Raw genomic sequence first — 19984 nt, 5'->3', positions numbered from 1 at the left:
AAGGGGTCTAGTTTCCAAAATGGGGTCACTTGTGGGGGAGCTCCATTATTTAGGCACCTCAGGGGGTCTCCAAACACAACATTGCATCCGCTAACGATTCCAGACAATTTTGCGTTTGAAAAGTCAAATGACGCTCCTTGCCTTCTGAGCCCTGCTGTGCGCCCAAACATTTGATTTCCACCACATATGAGGTATCTGTGTACTCAGGAGAAAATGTACAATGCATTTTATGTTGCAATTTTTCCTGATACCTTTGTGGAAAAAAAAGCTACCTGGTTGAAGTAACAATTTTGTGGTAAATTTTTTTTTTTGTATTTTCACGGCTCAACGTTACTAACTTTTGTGAAGCCCCCAAAGGTTAAAAGTGCTCAATAAACATCTAGATAAATTCCATGAGGGGTCAAGTTCTCAAAATGGGGTCACTTGTGGGGGAGCTCCATTGTTTTGGCACCTCAGGGGGTCTCCAAACGCAACATCGCATCCGCTAATTATTCCAGACAATTTTGCTTTCAAAAATTCAAATGATGCTCCTTCTCTTCCGAGCCTTGCAGTGCGCCAAAACAATTGATTTCCCCCACATATGAGATATCGGTGTACTCAGGAGAAATTGCACAATAAATTTTATGGTGTAATTTTTCCTGATACCCTTGTGAAAATGCTAAATTTTATGGCTAAAGTAACATTTTTGTGTAAAAAAGTAAAGAAGGGAATTTTGTTACTTACCGTAAATTCCTTTTCTTCTAGCGAGAGACCCAGGGAGACCCAGACGATTGGGTGTATAGCTACTGCCTCCGGAGGCCACACAAAGCATTACACTAAAAAGTGTAAGGCCCCTCCCCTTCTGGCTATACACCCCCCGTGGGATCACGGGCTGCTCAGTTTTAGTGCTAAAGCAAGAAGGAGGAAAGCCAATAACTGGTTTAAACAAATTCACTCCGAAGTAACATCGGAGAACTGAAAACCGTTCAACATGAACAACATATGTACCCGAACAAACCAAAAATCCCGAAGGAAAAGGGCGGGTGCTGGGTCTCCCAATAGGAGCTAGAAGAAAAGGAATTTACGGTAAGTAACAAAATTCCCTTCTTCTTCGGCGCTCCATTGGGAGACCCAGACGATTGGGACGTCCAAAAGCAGTCCCTGGGTGGGTAAAGAAATACCTCATGTTAGAGCTGCAAAGACAGCCCTCCCCTACGGGGAGGCAACTGCCGCCTGCAGGACTCTTCTACCTAGGCTGGCGTCCGCCGAAGCATAGGTATGCACCTGATAATGTTTGGTGAAAAGTGTGCAGACTCGACCAGGTAGCTGCCTGGCACACCTGTTGAGCCGTAGCCTGGTGTCGTAATGCCCAGGACGCACCCACGGCTCTGGTTGAGTGGGCCTTCAGCCCTGATGGAACCGGAAGCCCAGCAGAACGGTAGGCTTCAAGAATTGGTTCTTTGATCCATCGAGCCAGGGTGGCTTTGGAAGCCTGCGACCCTTTGCGCTTACCAGCGACAAGGACAAAGAGTGCATCCGAGCGGCGCAGGGGCGCCGTGCGGGAAATGTAGATTCTGAGTGCTCTCACCAGATCTAGCAAATGCAAATCCTTATCATACCGATGAACTGGATGAGGATAAAAGGAAGGTAAGGAGATATCCTGATTAAGATGAAAAGAGGATACCACCTAGGGAGAAACTCCTGAATGGGGCGCAGCATTACCTTGTCCTGGTGGAACACCAGGAAGGGAGCCTTGGATGACAGCGCTGCTAGCTCAGACACTCTCCGAAGAGACGTGACCGCTACCAGAAAAGTCACTTTCTGTGAGAGTCGAGAAAGTGAAACATCCCTCAGAGGCTCGAAAGACGTCTTCTGGAGAGCAACTAGTACCCTGTTTAGATCCCATGGATCTAACGGCCGTCTGTACGGAGGGACGATATGACAAACTCCGTGCAGGAACGTGCGCACCTGAGAAAGTCGTGCTAGACGCTTCTGAAAAAACACGGATAGTGCCGAGACTTGCCCTTTAAGGGAGCCGAGCGACAAGCCCTTTTCCAACCCAGATTGCAGGAAGGAAAGAAAAGTAGGTAACGCGAATGGCCAGGGGGATACTCCTTGTGCAGAGCACCAGGATAAGAAAATCCTCCACGTTCTGTGGTAGATCTTAGCAGAAGTGGACTTCCTAGCCTGTCTCATGGTGGCAACGACCCCTTGGGATAATCCTGAAGACGCTAGGATCCAGGACTCAATGGCCACACAGTCAGGTTCAGGGCCGCAGAATTCCGATGGAAAAACGGCCCTTGGGACAGTAAGTCTGGTCGGTCTGGTAGTGTCCACGGTTGGCCGACCGTGAGATGCCACAGATCCGGGTACCACGACCTCCTCGGCCAGTCTGGAGCGACGAGTATGACGCGGCTGCAATCGGATCTGATCTTACGTAGCACTCTGGGCAAGAGTGCCAGAGGTGGAAACACATAAGGGAGCCGGAACTGCGACCAATCTTGCACTACGGCGTCTGCCGTCAGAGCTCTTTGATCGCGAGACCGCGCCATGAAGGCCGGGACCTTGTTGTTGTGCCGAGACGCCATTAGGTCGACGTCCGGCACCCCCCAGCGGCGACAGATTTCCTGAAACACGTCCGGGTGAAGGGACCATTCCCCTGCGTCCATACCCTGGCGACTGAGGAAGTCTGCTTCCCAGTTTTCTACGCCCGGGATGTGAACTGCGGATATGGTGGATGCCGTGTCTTCCACCCACATTAGAATCCGCCGGACTTCCTGGAAGGCTTGCCGACTGCGTGTCCCTCCTTGGTGGTTGATGTATGCCACCGCTGTGGAGTTGTCCGACTGAATTCGGATCTGCTTCCCTTCCAGCCACTGCCGGAAGGCTAGTAGGGCAAGATACACTGCCCTGATTTCCAGAACATTGATCTGAAGGGTGGACTCCTGCTGAGTCCACGTACCCTGAGCCCTGTGGTGGAGAAAAACTGCTCCCCACCCTGACAGACTCGCGTCTGTCGTGACCACCGCCCAGGATGGGGGTAGGAAGGATCTTCCGTGTGATAATGAGGTGGGAAGAAGCCACCATTGCAGAGAGTCCTTGGCCGTCTGGGAAAGGGAGACTTTCCTGTCCAGGGAAGTTGACTTCCCGTCCCATTGGCGGAGAATGTCCCATTGAAGTGGGCGCAGATGAAACTGCGCAAACGGGACTGCCTCCATTGCTGCCACCATCTTCCCTAGGAAGAGTGATTGAGTCGGTGACAGATTTGACTTTGAAAAGTTGATGATCCACCCGAAAGTCTGGAGAGTCTCCAGCGCAACATTCAGGCTGAGTTGGCATGCCTCTTGAGAGGGTGCTTTGACAAGTAGATCGTCCAAGTAAGGGATCACCGAGTGTCCCTGAGAGTGCAAGACTGCTACCACTGCCGCCATGACCTTGGTGAAAACCCGTGGGGCTGTCGCCAGACCAAATGGCAGAGCTACGAACTGAAGATGGTCGTCTCCTATCACGAAACGTAGAAAACGTTGGTGTTCTGTAGCAATCGGCACGTGGAGATAAGCATCTTTGATGTCTATTGATGCAAGGAAATCTCCTTGAGACATTGAGGCAATGACGGAGCGGAGGGATTCCATCCGGACCCGCCTGGCGTTCACATGCTTGTTGAGCAGTTTTAGGTCCAGAACAGGACGGAACGAGCCGTCCTTTTTTGGAACCACAAAGAGATTGGAGTAAAAACCTTGCCCTTGTTCCTGAAGAGGAACAGGGATCACCACTCCTTCTGCTCTTAGAGAGCCCACCGCCTGCAGAAGGGCATCTGCTCGGTCGGGATGTGGGGAAGTTCTGAAGAACCGAGGCGGAGGACGAGAACTGAACTCTATCCTGTACCCGTGAGACAAAATGTCTGTTACCCACCGGTCCTTAGGAAGGATCTTCCCTGACCTGTGGCAGCCAAATGTCGCAAAAGCGGGAGAGCCTGCCACCGACCGAGGATGCGGAGGGAGGAGGCCGAAAGTCATGAGGCAGCCGCCTTGGAAGCGGTTCCTCCGGTTGCTTTCTTGGGGCGTGAGTGAGCCTGCCAGGAATCTGAGCTCCTTTGTTCCTTCTGAGTCCCTTTGGACGAGGAGAATTGGGCCTTGCCCGAGCCTCGAAAGGACCGAAACCTCGACTGCCACAGAGTTGGCGGACGCCATTGAGGTATGGCTCGTAGAGTCCAGGACCGCGTTGATAGCGTAGGTCGCAAACGCAGACATTTGCGAAGTTAAGGACTCCACTTGCGGCACTGCTGGACGTATGATGGAGTCCACCTGTGCCAAACCAGCTGAAATAGCTTGGAGTGCCCACACGGCCGCGAATGCTGGAGCAAACGACGCGCCGATAGCTTCATAGACAGATTTGAACCAAAGGTCCATCTGTCTGTCATTGGCATCGTTAAGTGAAGCCCCATCCTCCACTGCAACTATGGAACAAGCCGCAAGCCTGGAGATTGGGGGATCCACCTTTGGACACTGGGTCCAGCGTTTGACCACGTCAGGGGGAAAGGGATAACGTGTATCCTTAAGACGTTTGGAGAAACGCTTGTCTGGATAAGCATGGTGTTTTCTGGACTGATTCTCTGAAGTCAGCGTGGTCCAGAAAAGTACTCAGTTTACGCTTGGGATACCTGAAATGGAACTTCTCCTGCTGTGCAGCTGCCTCTTCTGCTGAAGGGGCTGGGGGAGAAATATCCAACAGTCTATTGATGGCCGCTATAAGGTCATTTACCATGGCGTCACCATCAGGAGTATCCAGATTGAGAGCGGTCTCAGGATTAGACTCCTGATCACCCTCCACTGTCTCATCATACAGAGACTCGTCTCACTGAGACCCTGACCAGCGTGATGACGTGTAGGGTCTCTCCCAGCGAGCTCGCTTAGGCTGCCTGGGACTGTCATCCGAGTCAGAGCCTTCAGCCTGAGATGCCTGGGACCCCCTAGAAGCACGGATTAGCTCCAACTGAGGGGGACCGGGGAACATTGACACAGCAGTGTCCATGGTCTGAGTAACTGGCCTGGCCTGCAAGGTCTCTAGGATTTTGTCATAGTCACAGACATCTTGTCAGCAAAAACTGCAAACTCTGTCCCCGTCACCGGAACAGGGTTCACCGGTGACTCTGCCTGGGCCACTACCACCATAGACTCCGGCTGACGGAGTGGCACAGGGACCGACATTGCACACAATGGGGGTCATTGGAACCTGCCGGTAGATCAGCCCCACAAGCGGCACAAGCAGCGTATACAGCCTGTGTCTTGGCACCCCTGCGTTTTGCGGAAGACATGCCCAGTGAGAGGGCTGGAGTATGTAAATAAGACTCCAGCCCTCGGCGCTGACTATAGAACAGCGTCTCTCCCTTTCCCTGATTGACAGGGTGGGGGCGGGAACGAAGCGGAGCTAGGCCGCAAAAGCCGGGGACTAGATTTATAAGCGCCGCCGTCCGGTCGGCGCGAAGTCCCCGGCGCACCACAAGTCTCAGCCGCGCCGCCGCTCCAGGGGCGGCCGGCGCGGCGGTCCCCAACACATAAAGTCCCTCAGAGAAGCTGCAGTGACTGTAACCCCCGCGCGCAGCGCTACTGTCCCCGGCGCACTAGCACACCCAGCAAGTCTGGAGTGTGCGCGGCCTGTCCATACGGGGACACAGAGTACCTGAATGTTGCAGGGCCTTGTCCCTGAACGGTACCCAGCTCCGTATCCAGCAGGTTCTACGGGTCTGTGGATGGAGCCCGGCCTCAGGGCTTGGGGGCCGGTAAGATCCCACTTCCTCAGAGCCCCTCAGGGGGATGGGGAAGGAAAGCAGCATGTGGGCTCCAGCCTCCGTACCCGCAATGGGTACCTCAACCTTAACAAACACCGCCAATAGGAATGGGGTGAGAAGGGAGCATGCTGGGGGCCCTATATGGGCCCTCTTTTCTTCCATCCGATATAGTCAGCAGCTACTGCTGACTAAACAGTGGAGCTATGCGTGGATGTCTGACCTCCTTCGCACAAAGCTTGAAAACTGAGCAGCCCGTGATCCCACGGGGGGTGTATAGCCAGAAGGGGAGGGGCCTTACACTTTTTAGTGTAATGCTTTGTGTGGCCTCCGGAGGCAGTAGCTATACACCCAATCGTCTGGGTCTCCCAATGGAGCGCCGAAGAAATTTTCATTTTTTCCTTCCACATTGCTTTGGTTGCTGTAAGGCTCCTAAACGGTTAATAAACTTCTTGGATGTGGTTTTGAGCAGAGTGAGGGGTGCAGATTTTAGAATGGGGTCACTTTTGGGTATTTTCTGTCACCTAGGCCTCTCAAAGTCACTTCAAATGTGATGTGGTACCTAAAAAAATTTTGTAAATTTTGTTGGAAAAATGAAAAATTGCTGATGACCTTTGAACCCTTCTAACTTCCTAACGGAAAAAAAAATTGTTTCGAAAATTGCGCTTGTGTAAAGTAGACATGTGGGAAATGTTATTTAGTAACTATTTTGTGTGACATATCTCTCAGATTTATGGGCATAAAATTTCAAATTTTGAAAATTGCGAAATTTTTGCCAATTTCCAAAATTTTCACAAATAAACGAAAAAAATATATCTGTCTAAATTTACCACTGACATGAAGTACAATATGTTACAAAAAAACAGTGTTAGAATCGCAAGGATCCTTTAAAGCGTTCCAGAGTAACAGTATAACCTGTCAAAGTGACACTGGTCAGAACTGCAAAAAATGGCCCGGTCTTTAAGGTGAAAACAGGCTGGGGGCTGAAGGGGTTAAATGCTGTCAACCTGCCCAAACAGCAATTTAATGACTGTCAATTGTCAAATATGTACCGATCGATGATCAACGCCGCAGATCGTCCAATGCAAACGCACCCTTAGATGTACAAATAGACGTCTATATCTGATTATAGAATACCAGAGATTATATGAAAACATTTCTAATTTGAAATATTAATAGCAGAGTTTAAAAACCATCCACGACTTACTTGGACCTCTTCAAACTTTTCATCAACTTTGGAGGTGTAATGAACGCGGAACATTGTGGATAAGTTTCCAGCGCTGTAGTAAAGTAAAATCTGCAAACCCTTGTATCCGAAAGCCACCTCACTGACGTGACAAAAGAAAAAAAAATGATTTTACCAGGAATAACAGAACATTTACTAGCTAGATAATACTAGATCTATATGCGATAACTACAAAATAGATGTAAATCGTATAAAAAAAAAAAAAGACTAAAATTTAAAAGGGAACCTGTCACCAGGTTTTTCCCCTATAAGCTGCAGTCACCACCAGTGAGCTCCTATATACAGCATTCCAGAATACTGTATATAAGAGCCCAGGCCGCTCTGTATAACATAAAAAAACATCTTTTATTACACTCACCTGTGGGGCAGTCCAGTCCAATGGGCGTCGCGCTGCCCTCGGGTCCAGTGCCTCCTCTCTTCTTACAATCCTCCTTCCCAGTTCCGTGTGGATAATGTGCTCTACGTCATCCACACAAAGGCCGCCACACATGCGCACTACAACACTTTACTCTTTCCTCAGCAGAGAGAAATATTTTAGTGCGCATGCGCAGGCGGTCTTTGACCTTTCCTCGTGCCTGCGCATAACAAAACTTTGCTCTGCCCTCAGCGGGTCAGATCAAAGTGCGCATGCGCAGGAGCGCAACGGAGGCCTTTGTGAGAATGACGTATGACGCACCGTCCACACGGAGCTGGGAAGGAAAACGGCGATTGAAGGAAGATAGGAAGCAACGGACCGAGCCAAGTGACGCCTATGAGACAGCACCACGGATGAGTATAATAAAAGCTGTTTTTTATGTTATACACAGTGGCCTGGGCTCTTATATAAAGTATTCAGGAATGCTGTATACAAGGGCTCACAGATGGTGGCCGCAGCTTATATAGGGGACAAATCTGATAACAGGTTCTTTTTGAAGCCTGTTATATAACCATATGCAGGGCGGGGGCCAATTTAGTTTTGTACTCACAGTACATTCTAGTTAAAGGTTCCTCCCAATTTAACTAACATCTATAAACAGAAAGATATTAATTAGGTAAGTGTCCATAGTACTTACTCATCTCCAAATATCTGGTGACTGAACTCTGGGGTAAATGATGTACTCTCATCATCAATTTCCTCAGGGAATCGCACTAGTATAAAGAAGGTAGAGTGATAGAAACAAGAGTGTACGTACAAGAAAACGAGCATAAAGGCTGTATCTGCAGACTTATTTGTACACAAATCTTATAACATTGCTGCCACTTGTACACATTGATGTCTGGGGTTCTGGTGTGCAGAACAAAAAGCCCATGTTAACGCTTCTCTTTTCAAAGGCTTAAAACATCTCGGAGCATCTTCTGTTTAGAAAGTGTCCAGCAAATCTTTTTCTAATCAACTACATAAGTGTTGTTGGTTTTGCCACCAGGATAGATTTTTTGGGTTTTTCATAGGGAATTATTCATAGGGATCAACAGTATGAAACAGTTGTGTGACAAAATCAGTGTTTTTAAAGGGGTGGAATGGGATTTTTTTTTTTTTTTACAATGTGCCTCAAAACTAAGTCCCAGAACACCCCTTTAAAAGGATTATTTCCATCATCATAGTTGGTTATACACCGTTTGCAAAATTATTAGGCAAGTTTTATTTTAGAGGATTATTTTTTATTATTGATCAACAACTATGTTCTCAATCAACCCAAAAGACTCAAATTTCAAAGCTTAATATTTTTGGAAGTTGGAGTGGGATTTTTTTTAGATTTGGCTATCTTAGGAGGATTTCCGTTTGTGCAGGTAACTATTACTGTGCAGAATTATTAGGCAACTTAATAAAAACCAAATATATTCCAATCTCACTTGTTTATTTTCACCAGGTAAACCAATATAACTGCACAAAATTTAGAAATAAACATTTCTGACATGCAAAAACAAAACCCAATATCCATAGATTCTGTCATTGCTTGATCTGTTTATGATCAACATTGCGTGCAGCAGCCACCACAGCCCCCAGACACTGTTCCGAGAGGTGTACTGTTTTCTCTCCCTGTAGATCTCACATTTTATGAGGGACCACAGGTTCTCTATGGGGTTCAGATCATGTGAACAGGGGGGCCATGTCATTTGTTTTTCATCTTTTAGACCTTTACTGGCCAGCCACGCTGCGGAGTAGTTGGATGCATGTGATGGAGCATTGTCCTACATGAAAGAAGGGAATTTTGTTTACTTACTGTAAATTCCTTTTCTTCTAGCTCCTATTGGGAGACCCAGACAATTGGGGTGTATAGCTTCTGCCTCCGGAGGCCACACAAAGTATTACACTTTAAAAAGTGTAACCCCTCCCCTCTGCCTATACACCCTCCCGTGCATCACGGGCTCCTCAGTTTTGGTGCAAAAGCAGGAAGGAGGAAACTTATAAATTGGTCTAAGGTAAATTCAATCCGAAGGATGTTCGGAGAACTGAAGACCATGAACCAAAAGAACAATTCAACATGAACAACATGTGTACACAAAAGAACAAACAGCCCGAAGGGAACAGGGGCGGGTGCTGGGTCTCCCAATAGGAGCTAGAAGAAAAGGAATTTACGGTAAGTAAACAAAATTCCCTTCTTCTTTGTCGCTCCATTGGGAGACCCAGACAATTGGGACGTCCAAAAGCAGTCCCTGGGTGGGTAAAAGAATACCTCGATAAAAAGAGCCGAAAACGACCCCTTCTTACAGGTGGGCAACCGCCGCCTGAAGGACTCGCCTACCTAGACTGGCATCTGCCGAAGCATAGGTATGCACCTGATAGTGTTTCGTGAAAGTGTGCAGACTCGACCAGGTAGCCGCCTGGCACACCTGCTGAGCCGTAGCCTGGTGCCGCAATGCCCAGGATGCACCCACGGCTCTGGTAGAATGGGCTTTTAGCCCTGAAGGAATCGGAAGCCCAGAAGAACGGTAGGCTTCAAGAATCGGTTCCTTGATCCGAGCCAAGGTTGACTTGGAAGCCTGCGAACCCTTACGCTGGCCAGTGACAAGGACAAAGAGCGCATCAGAACGGCGCAGGGGCGCCGTGCGAGAAATGTAGAGCCGGAGTGCTCTCACTAGATCTAGCAAGTGCAAATCCTTTTCACATTGGTGAACTGGATGAGGGCAAAATGAAGGTAAGGAGATATCCTGATTGAGATGAAAAGGGGATACCACCTTAGGGAGAAATTCCGGGACCAGACGCAGAACCACCTTATCCTGGTGAAAAACCAGGAAGGGGGCTTTGCATGACAACGCTGCCAACTCCGACACTCTACGGAGCGATGTAACTGCCACTAGAAATGCCACCTTCTGCGAAAGACGTGATAGAGAGACATCCCGCAGTGGCTCGAAAGGTGGTTTCTGAAGAGCCTTTAGCACTCTGTTCAGATCCCATGGTTCCAGCGGCCTCTTGTAAGGTGGGACTATGTGGCAAACTCCCTGCAGGAACGTGCGGACCTGCGGAAGCCTGGCTAGACGCTTTTGAAAAAACACGGAAAGCGCCGATACTTGTCCCTTGAGAGAACCGAGCGACAAACCCTTGTCCATTCCTGATTGAAGGAAGGAAAGAAAAGTGGACAAGGTAAACGGCCAGGGGGAAAAACCCTGATCAGATCACCAGGATAAAAAGATCCTCCAAGTCCTGTAATAGATCTTGGCGGACGTTGGTTTCCTGGCCTGTCTCATAGTGGCAATGACATCTTGAGATAACCCTGAAGACGCTAGGAGCCAGGACTCAATGGCCACGCAGTCAGGTTGAGGGCCGCAGAATTCAGATGGAAAAATGGCCCTTGAGACAGCAAGTCTGGGCGGTCTGGGAGTGCCCACGGTTGACCCACCGTGAGGTGCCACAGATCCGGGTACCACGACCTCCTCGGCAGTCTGGAGCGACGAGGATGGCGCGGCGGCAGTCGGACCTGATTTTGCGTAACACTCTGGGCAGCAGTGCTAGAGGAGGAAATACATAAGGCAGTCGAAACTGCGACCAATCCTGAACTAATGCGTCCGCCGCCAGAGCTCTGTGATCTTGAGACCGTGCCATGAATGCCGGGACTTTGTTGTTGTGCCGAGACGCCATGAGGTCGACGTCCGGCGTTCCCCAGCGGCAACAGATCTCTTGAAACACGTCCGGGTGAAGAGACCATTCCCCTGCGTCCATGCCCTGGCGACTGAGAAAGTCTGCTTCCCAGTTTTCTACGCCCGGGATGTGAACTGCGGAGATGGTGGAGGCTGTGGCCTCCGCCCACAGCAGAATCCGCCGAACTTCTTGGAAGGCTTGACGACTGCGTGTGCCGCCCTGGTGGTTGATGTACGCAACCGCCGTGGCGTTGTCCGACTGTATGCGGATCTGCCTGCCCTTCAGCCAGCGATGAAACGCCTTTAGGGCTAGATACACTGCCCTTATCTCCAGAACATTGATCTGAAGGGCGAACTCTGTCGGAGTCCAGGTTCCCTGAGCCCTGTGGTGGAGAAAAACCGCTCCCCACCCTGACAGACTCGCGTCCGTCGTGACCACAACCCAGGATGGGGGCAGGAAGGATTTTCCCTTCGACAAAGAAGTGGGAAGAAGCCACCACTGAAGGGAGGTTTTGGCTGCCAGTGAAAGAGAGACGTTCCTGTCTAGGGACGTCGACCTCCTGTCCCATTTGCGGAGAATGTCCCATTGAAGTAGACGCAGATGAAACTGCGCAAAGGGAACTGCCTCCATAGCTGCCACCATCTTCCCTAGGAAGTGCATGAGGCGCCGCAAGGAGTGTGACTGGGCCCGAAGAAGAGAGTGCACCCCTGTCTGCAGCGAACGCTGTTTGTCCAGCGGAAGCTTGACCATTGCTGAGAGGGTATGAAACTCCATCCCGAGGTACGTCAGTGATTGGGTCGGTGTCAATTTTGACTTTGGGAAATTGATGATCCACCCGAACCTCTGGAAAGTCTCCAGAGCAATGGTCAGGCTGTGTTGGCATGCCGCCCGGGAGGGCGCCTTGACTAGGAGATCGTCTAAGTAAGGGATCACCGAGTGGCCCTGAGAGTGTAGGACCGCCACCACGGATGCCATGACCTTGGTGAAGACCCGTGGGGCTGTCGCCAGGCCGAAAGGCAGTGCCACAAACTGAAGGTGTTCGTCCCCGATGGCGAAACGCAGGAAGCGTTGATGTTCTGGTGCAATCGGCACATGGAGATAAGCATCCCTGATGTCGATTGATGCTAGGAAGTCTCCTTGTGACATCGAAGCGATGACCGAGCGGAGAGATTCCATGCGAAACCGTCTGGTTCTCACGTGTCTGTTGAACAGTTTGAGGTCCAGAACAGGACGGAATGATCCGTCCTTTTTTGGCACCACGAACAAGTTGGAGTAAAAGCCGCGACCACGTTCTTGAAGGGGAACGGGGATCACAACTCCTTCTATCCTCAGAGTGTTCACCGCCTGAAAAAGTGCATCGGCTCGCTCGGGGGGCGGAGATGTTCTGAAGAAACGAGTCGGAGGACGAGAGCTGAGCTCTATCCTGTAACCGTGAGACAGAATGTCTCTCACCCATCGGTCTTGGACATGTGGCCACCAGGCGTCGCAAAAGCGGGAGAGCCTGCCACCGACCGAGGATGCGGTTTGGGGAGGCCGAAAGTCATGAGGAGGCCGCCTTGGAGACGGTGCCTCCGGCGGTCTTTGGAGGACGTGACTTAGACCGCCATGCATAAGAGTTCCTCTGGCCCTTCTGAGGCCTGTTGGACGTGGAGGATTGGGACTTGGCTGAGGGCCGAAAGGACCGAAACCTCGACTGAATCTTTCGTTGCTGCGGTCTGTTTGGCTTGGACTGGGGTAAGGACGAATCCTTTCCCTTGGATTGCTTAATAATTGCATCCAATTGCTCGCCAAACAAACGGTCGCCAGAAAATGGCAAACCGGTTAGGAACTTCTTGGAAGCAGAGTCTGCCTTCCATTCGCGTAGCCACATGGCCCTGCGGACTGCCACCGAATTGGCGGACGCTACCGCTGTACGGCTCGCCGAGTCCAGGACGGCATTCATGGCGTAGGATGAAAAAACCGAAGCCTGAGAAGTCAAAGACGCAACTTGCGGAGCAGAGGTACGTGTGACCGCATTAATCTCAGATAGACAAGCTGAGATAGCCTGGAGTGCACACACTGATGCAAAGGCTGGGGCAAAGGACGCGCCTATGGCTTCATAGATGGATTTCATCAGTAGTTCTATCTGCCTGTCAGTGGCATCCTTGAGCGATGAACCATCTGCCACTGATACTACGGATCTAGCCGCCAGTCTAGAGACTGGAGGATCCACCTTGGGACATTGAGCCCAACCCTTAACTACGTCAGCAGGAAAAGGGTAGCGTGTGTCATTAAGACGCTTAGAAAAGCGCTTATCCGGAAATGCTCTGTGCTTCTGGACAGCATCTCTGAAGTTAGAGTGATCGAAGAACGCACTCCGTGTACGTTTAGGAAACCTAAACTGGTGTTTCTCCTGCTGCGAAGCAGACTCCTCTATAGGTGGAGGTGGGGGAGAAAGATCTAGCACCTGGTTGATGGACGCTATAAGATCATTTACTATGGCGTCCCCTTCCGGTGTATCAAGATTGAGAGCAACGTCAGGGTCAGAGCCCTGAGCTGTGACCTCCGCTTCATCCTCCAGAGAGTCCTCAAGCTGAGACCCCGAACAGCGTGATGAAGTCAGGGAAGGTTCCCAGCGAGCCCGCTTAGCCGGTCTGGGACTGCGGTCCGTGTCGGAGTCCTCCCCGTGAGACTCAGGTGTCACCCCAGGAGCACGCTGCTGCGCAGACCGAGAGGGGCCTGGGGGCGATGAACTCACAGTGCCCGAGGCCTGTGTAAGGACCGATCTGGACTGCAAAGCTTCTAGTATCTTAGCAGACCATCTGTCCATAGACTGAGCCATGGATTGTGACAGCGACTCAGAGAGTTTCTCAGCCAAAGCTGCAAACTCTGTCCCTGCCACCTGGACAGTGGAGGCCGGGGGTTCTACCTGAGCCGAGGGTCCCACCAGTGCCCGAGGCTCCGGCTGAGCGAGTGCAACAGGGGCCGAGCATTGCTCACAGTGCGGGTAGGTGGAACCTGCAGGTAACATAGCCGCACAGGAGGTACAGGTTGCAAAATAACCCTGTGTCTTGGCACCCTTGCTCTTTGCGGACGACATGCTGTTGTCTCCTCTGAGAGTGATCACTGAGGGTATATAGCCAAAAGCAAAAACAATGCGGCCGAAGAGAGAAAATGTATACAGATATATATATAAATATATACACTTCGGCACCCTGGGGGGACCAGCACCGGTGACCGGTGTGGCTTACCGACCGCCCAAAGCGGTTGTGTGTCCACCAGATTCCCTGCCTTGGGCCTCCCAGAGCTGCAGAGCTCTTCCTGAAATCCTCCACCGGCAGAATGATTGTAAAAATGGCTGCCGGAGCTCTCAGGGAAGGAGGGGGCCGTGGGCGGCGACTAATAAAGTGCGGGAATCTGGTGCCCCACAGTGATCAGTGAGGGGGGAGGAGGACACCAAAGTATGCTCCAGCCCTCACTGTCGACGTCAGGTCGACTGTCCCGCCCTTACCCCTGACTGGCAGGCCCGGGGGCGGGAGTTATGGTACTAGGCCGCAGAAGCCGGGGACTAAATTTAATACCGCGGCCGACAAACAGGCACGGTCGGCGCGGTAGTCCCGGCCGTCCTAAAAATATAGCAGCCGCTGCAGTGTCAGTGACACGAGCGCTCCATACACCGTCCCCAAGGGGACACAGAGTACCTTTTGGATGCAGGGCCTGTCCCTGATGATATTAAGTCTCCTGTCCGGCAGATTCCCACAGGGGCTGCGGAGGGAGCCCGGTCCCAGTGCCTGGATGACCGGTTAGGATCCCACTTCTCCCAGAGCCTCTAAGGCAGGGGTGGGGAACCTTTTTTCTGTCGGGGGCCATTTGGAAATTTCTACCAACCTTCGGGGGCCGCACAAAATTATCAATGTTTAAATGACCCTGCTATATTGGGTGAAGCAATTAATTAACTGGGGGCATGGGGCTGGGGGCACAGACACCACACGCGGGGCTGGGGGCACAGACACCGCACGCGGGGCTGGGGGCACAGACACCACACGCGGGGCTGGGGGCACGGGCACCACTGTGGGGAAGGCACAGACACCACTGTGGGGAAGGCACAGACACCACTGTGGGGAAGGCACAGACACCACTGTGGGGAAGGCACAGACACCACTGTGGGGAAGGCACAGACACCACTGTGGGGAAGGCACAGACACCACTGTGGGGAAGGCACAGACACCACTGTGGGGAAGGCACAGACACCACTGTGGGGAAGGCACAGACACCACTGTGGGGAAGGCACAGACACCACTGTGGGGAAGGCACAGACACCACTGTGGGGAAGGCACAGACACCACTGTGGGAAGGCACAGACACCACTGTGGGGAAGGCACAGACACCACTGTGGGGAAGGCACAGACACCACTGTGGGGAAGGCACAGACACCACTGTGGGGAAGGCACAGACACCACTGTGGGGAAGGCACAGACACCACTGTGGGGAAGGCACAGACACCACTGTGGGGAAGGCACAGACACCACTGTGGGGAAGGCACAGACACCACTGTGGGGAAGGCACAGACACCACTGTGGGGAAGGCACAGACACCACTGTGGGGAAGGCACAGACACCACTGTGGGGAAGGCACAGACACCACTGTGGGGAAGGCACAGACACCACTGTGGGGAAGGCACAGACACCACTGTGGGGAAGGCACAGACACCACTGGGGGGAGGCACAGACATCACTGGGGGGGAGGCACAGACATCACTGGGGGGGAGGCACAGACATCACTGGGGGGGAGGCACAGACATCACTGGGGGGGAGGCACAGACATCACTGGGGGGGAGGCACAGACATCACTGGGGGGGAGGCACAGACATCACTGGGGGGAAGGCACAGACATCACTGGGGGGAAGGCACAGACATCACTGGGGGGAGGCACAGACATCACTGGGGGGAGGCACAGACATCACTGGGGGGAGGCACAGACATCACTGGGGGGAGGCACAGACATCACTGTGGGGAGGCACAGACATCACTGGGGGAAGGCACAGACATCACTGGGGGGAGGCACAGACATCACTGGGGGGAGGCACAGACATCACTGGGGGGAGGCACAGACATCACTGGGGGGAGGCACAGACATCACTGGGGGGAGGCACAGACATCACTGGGGGGAGGCACAGACATCACTGGGGGGAGGCACAGACATCACTGGGGGGAGGCACAGACATCACTGGGGGGAGGCACAGACATCACTGGGGGGGAGGCACAGACATCACTGGGGGGGAGGCACAGACATCACTGGGGGGGAGGCACAGACATCACTGGGGGGAGGCACAGACATCACTGGGGGGAGGCACAGACATCACTGGGGGGAGGCACAGACATCACTGGGGGGGAGGCACAGACATCACTGGGGGGGAGGCACAGACATCACTGGGGGGGAGGCACAGACATCACTGGGGGGGAGGCACAGACATCACTGGGGGGAGGCACAGACATCACTAGGGGGGAGGCACAGACATCACTGGGGGGGAGGCACAGACATCACTGGGGGGGAGGCACAGACATCACTGGGGGGGAGGCACAGACATCACTGGGGGGGGCTGCACAGACATCACTGGGGGGGGCTGCACAGACATCACTGGGGGGCCTGCACACACGACTGGGGGGGCTGCACAGACGACTGGGGGGGCTGTACACACGACTGGGGGCCTGCACACAGGACTGGGGGGGTGCACACAGGACTGGGGGGGTGCACACAGGACTGGGGGGGTGCACACAGGACTGGGGGGGTGCACACAGGACTGGGGGGGTGCACACAGGACTGGGGGGGTGCACACAGGACTGGGGGGGTGCACACAGGACTGGGGGGGTGCACACAGGACTGGGGGGGTGCACACAGGACTGGGGGGGTGCACACAGGACTGGGGGGGTGCACACAGGACTGGGGGGTGCACACAGGACTGGGGGGGTGCACACAGGACTGGGGGGGTGCACACAGGACTGGGGGGGTGCACACAGGACTGGGGGGGTGCACACAGGACTGGGGGGGTGCACACAGGACTGGGGGGGTGCACACAGGACTGGGGGGGTGCACACAGGACTGGGGGGGTGCACACAGGACTGGGGGGGTGCACACAGGACTGGGGGGGTGCACACAGGACTGGGGGGGTGCACACAGGACTGGGGGGGTGCACACAGGACTGGGGGGGTGCACACAGGACTGGGGGGGGTGCACACAGGACTGGGGGGGGTGCACACAGGACTGGGGGGGGTGCACACAGGACTGGGGGGGTGCACACAGGACTGGGGGGGTGCACACAGGACTGGGGGGGTGCACACAGGACTGGGGGGGTGCACACAGGACTGGGGGGGTGCACACAGGACTGGGGGGGTGCACACAGGACTGGGGGGTTGCACACAGGACTGGGGGGGGTGCACACAGGACTGGGGGGGTGCACACAGGACTGGGGGGGTGCACACAGGACTGGGGGGTGCACACAGGACTGGGGGGGTGCACACAGGACTGGGGGGTGCACACAGGACTGGGGGGGTGCACACAGGACTGGGGGGGTGCACACAGGACTGGGGGGGTGCACACAGGACTGGGGGGGTGCACACAGGACTGAGGGGGTGCACACAGGACTGAGGGGGTGCACACAGGACTGAGGGGGTGCACACAGGACTGAGGGGGTGCACACAGGACTGAGGGGGTGCACACAGGACTGAGGGGGTGCACACAGGACTGAGGGGGTGCACACAGGACTGGGTGATGGGCTGCACATAGGATTGTGTGGGGGTGCACACAGGACATTGGGGGGCTGCACACAGGACTGGGGGACGGGTGCACACAGGACTGGGGGACGGGTGCACACAGGACTGGGGGGGCTACACACAGGACTGGGGGGGCTACACACAGGACTGGGGGGGCTACACACAGGACTGGGGGGGCTACACACAGGACTGGGGGGGCTACACACAGGACTGGGGGGGCTACACACAGGACTGGGGGGGCTACACACAGGACTGGGGGGGCTACACACAGGACTGGGGGGGCTACACACAGGACTGGGGGGGCTACACACAGGACTGGGGGGGCTACACACAGGACTGGGGGGGCTACACACAGGACTGGGGGGGCTACACACAGGACTGGGGGGGCTACACACAGGACTGGGGGGGCTACACACAGGACTGGGGGGGCTACACACAGGACTGGGGGGGCTACACACAGGACTGGGGGGGGCTGCACACAGGACTGGGGGGGGCTGCACACAGGACTGGGGGGGGCTGCACACAGGACTGGGGGGGGGCTGCACACAGGACTGGGGGGGTGCACACAGGACTGGGGGGGTGCACACAGGACTGGGGGGGGCTGCACACAGGACTGGGGGGGTGCACACAGGACTGGGGGGGTGCACACAGGACTGGGGGGGTGCACACAGGACTGGGGGGGTGCACACAGGACTGGGGGGGTGCACACAGGACTGGGTGATGGGCTGCACATAGGATTGTGTGGGGGTGCACACAGGACATTGGGGGGCTGCACACAGGACTGGGGGAGGGGTGCACACAGGATTGGGGGGGTGCAAACAGGACTACTGGGTGATGGGCTGCACACAGGACATTGGGGGGGCTGCATACAGGACTGGGGGAGGGGTGCACACAGGACATTGGGGGCCACACTGCGCTGAGAGTTTCATGCAACTCTGGGGGAGAGGGTTTACAGAACTGGTGTGGGGAGGCACAAAGCATTGGGCAGGGCATATAGCAGCAGAGGGTCGGCACTGGACTTACAGCAGCATTGCACTCACATCACCGGAGTGCAGGAGCCGGACACACAGCATCAGAAGGAGAAGGCAGGCACTGATCTCCGGAGGGCAGGGGGCGGACACACAAGGCAGGAAGCTGTGAGGCTGCTGTGGACCCGCCCACAATTGGCACTGGCCGACGGGAGAACACATTGCAGCACAAACAGCAATGTGTGGATTTAAAGGGCCGGGGGCAGCAAACTGCGGTGACAGCACCAGCACTGCCTCCCCCGGGAATCTGCCCGGGGGCCACATAAAAGGTCATGGCGGGCCGCATGCGGCCTGCGGGCCGGAGGTTCCCCACCCCTGCTCTAAGGGATGGGGAAGGAAAACGGCATGTGGCTCCAGCCTCTGTACCCGCAATGGGTACCTCAACCTTAACAGCACCGCCGACTTAGTGGGGTGAGAAGGGAGCATGCCGGGGGCCCTGGGGCCCTCTTTTCTTCCATCCGATATAATCAGCAGCTGCTGCTGACTAAAATGTGGAGCTTGAGTGAATGTGTGCCTCCTTCAACACAAAGCACAAAACTGAGGAGCCCGTGATGCACGGGAGGGTGTATAGGCAGAGGCGAGGGGTTACACTTTTTAAAGTGTAATACTTTGTGTGGCCTCCGGAGGCAGAAGCTATACACCCAATTGTCTGGGTCTCCCAATGGAGCGACAAAGAAATCATGTTTTTCTTGAACGATACCGACTTCTTCCTGTACCACTGAAGAAGTTGTCTTCCAGAAACTGGCAGTAGGTCTGGGAGTTGAGCTTCACTCCATCCTCAACCCGTAAAGGTCCCACAAGTTCATCTTTGATGATACCAGCCCATACCAGTACCCACCTCCACCTTGCTGGCGTCTGAGTCGGAGTGGAGCTCTCTGCCCTTTACTGATCCAGCCTCTGGCCCATCCATCTGCCCATCAAGAGTCACTCTCATTTCATCAGTCCATAAAACCTTTGAAAAATCAGTCTTAAGATATTTCTTGGCCCAGTCTTGACGTTTTATCTTATGTTTCTTGTTCAGAGGTGGTGGTTTTTCAGCCTTCCTTACCTTGGCCATGTCCCTGAGTATGGCACACCTTGTGCTATTTGATACTCCAGTAACACTGCAGCTCTGAAATATGGCCAAACTGGTGGCAAATG

General features: G+C 53.9%; 1 protein-coding gene across 1 annotated transcript in view; it reads right to left on the bottom strand.

The window, feature by feature from the left end:
* The window catches only part of HAT1 (histone acetyltransferase 1), a 91695-nt gene that overhangs the window by 61200 nt on the left and 10511 nt on the right, over positions 1-19984 (bottom strand). The window contains exons 3-4 of the mRNA XM_075318865.1: positions 8063-8138; positions 6972-7092 (exon numbers count right to left, since the gene is read on the bottom strand). Of these exons, the coding sequence (XP_075174980.1) occupies positions 6972-7092; positions 8063-8138 (197 nt within the window). The remainder of the gene's footprint in view (positions 1-6971; positions 7093-8062; positions 8139-19984) is intronic.

This window comes from Anomaloglossus baeobatrachus, chromosome 7 (assembly GCF_048569485.1).
Source record: "Anomaloglossus baeobatrachus isolate aAnoBae1 chromosome 7, aAnoBae1.hap1, whole genome shotgun sequence".
NCBI classification, from domain to species: Eukaryota; Metazoa; Chordata; class Amphibia; order Anura; family Aromobatidae; genus Anomaloglossus; species Anomaloglossus baeobatrachus.
This window is presented reverse-complemented; position numbering and strand designations above follow the sequence as displayed.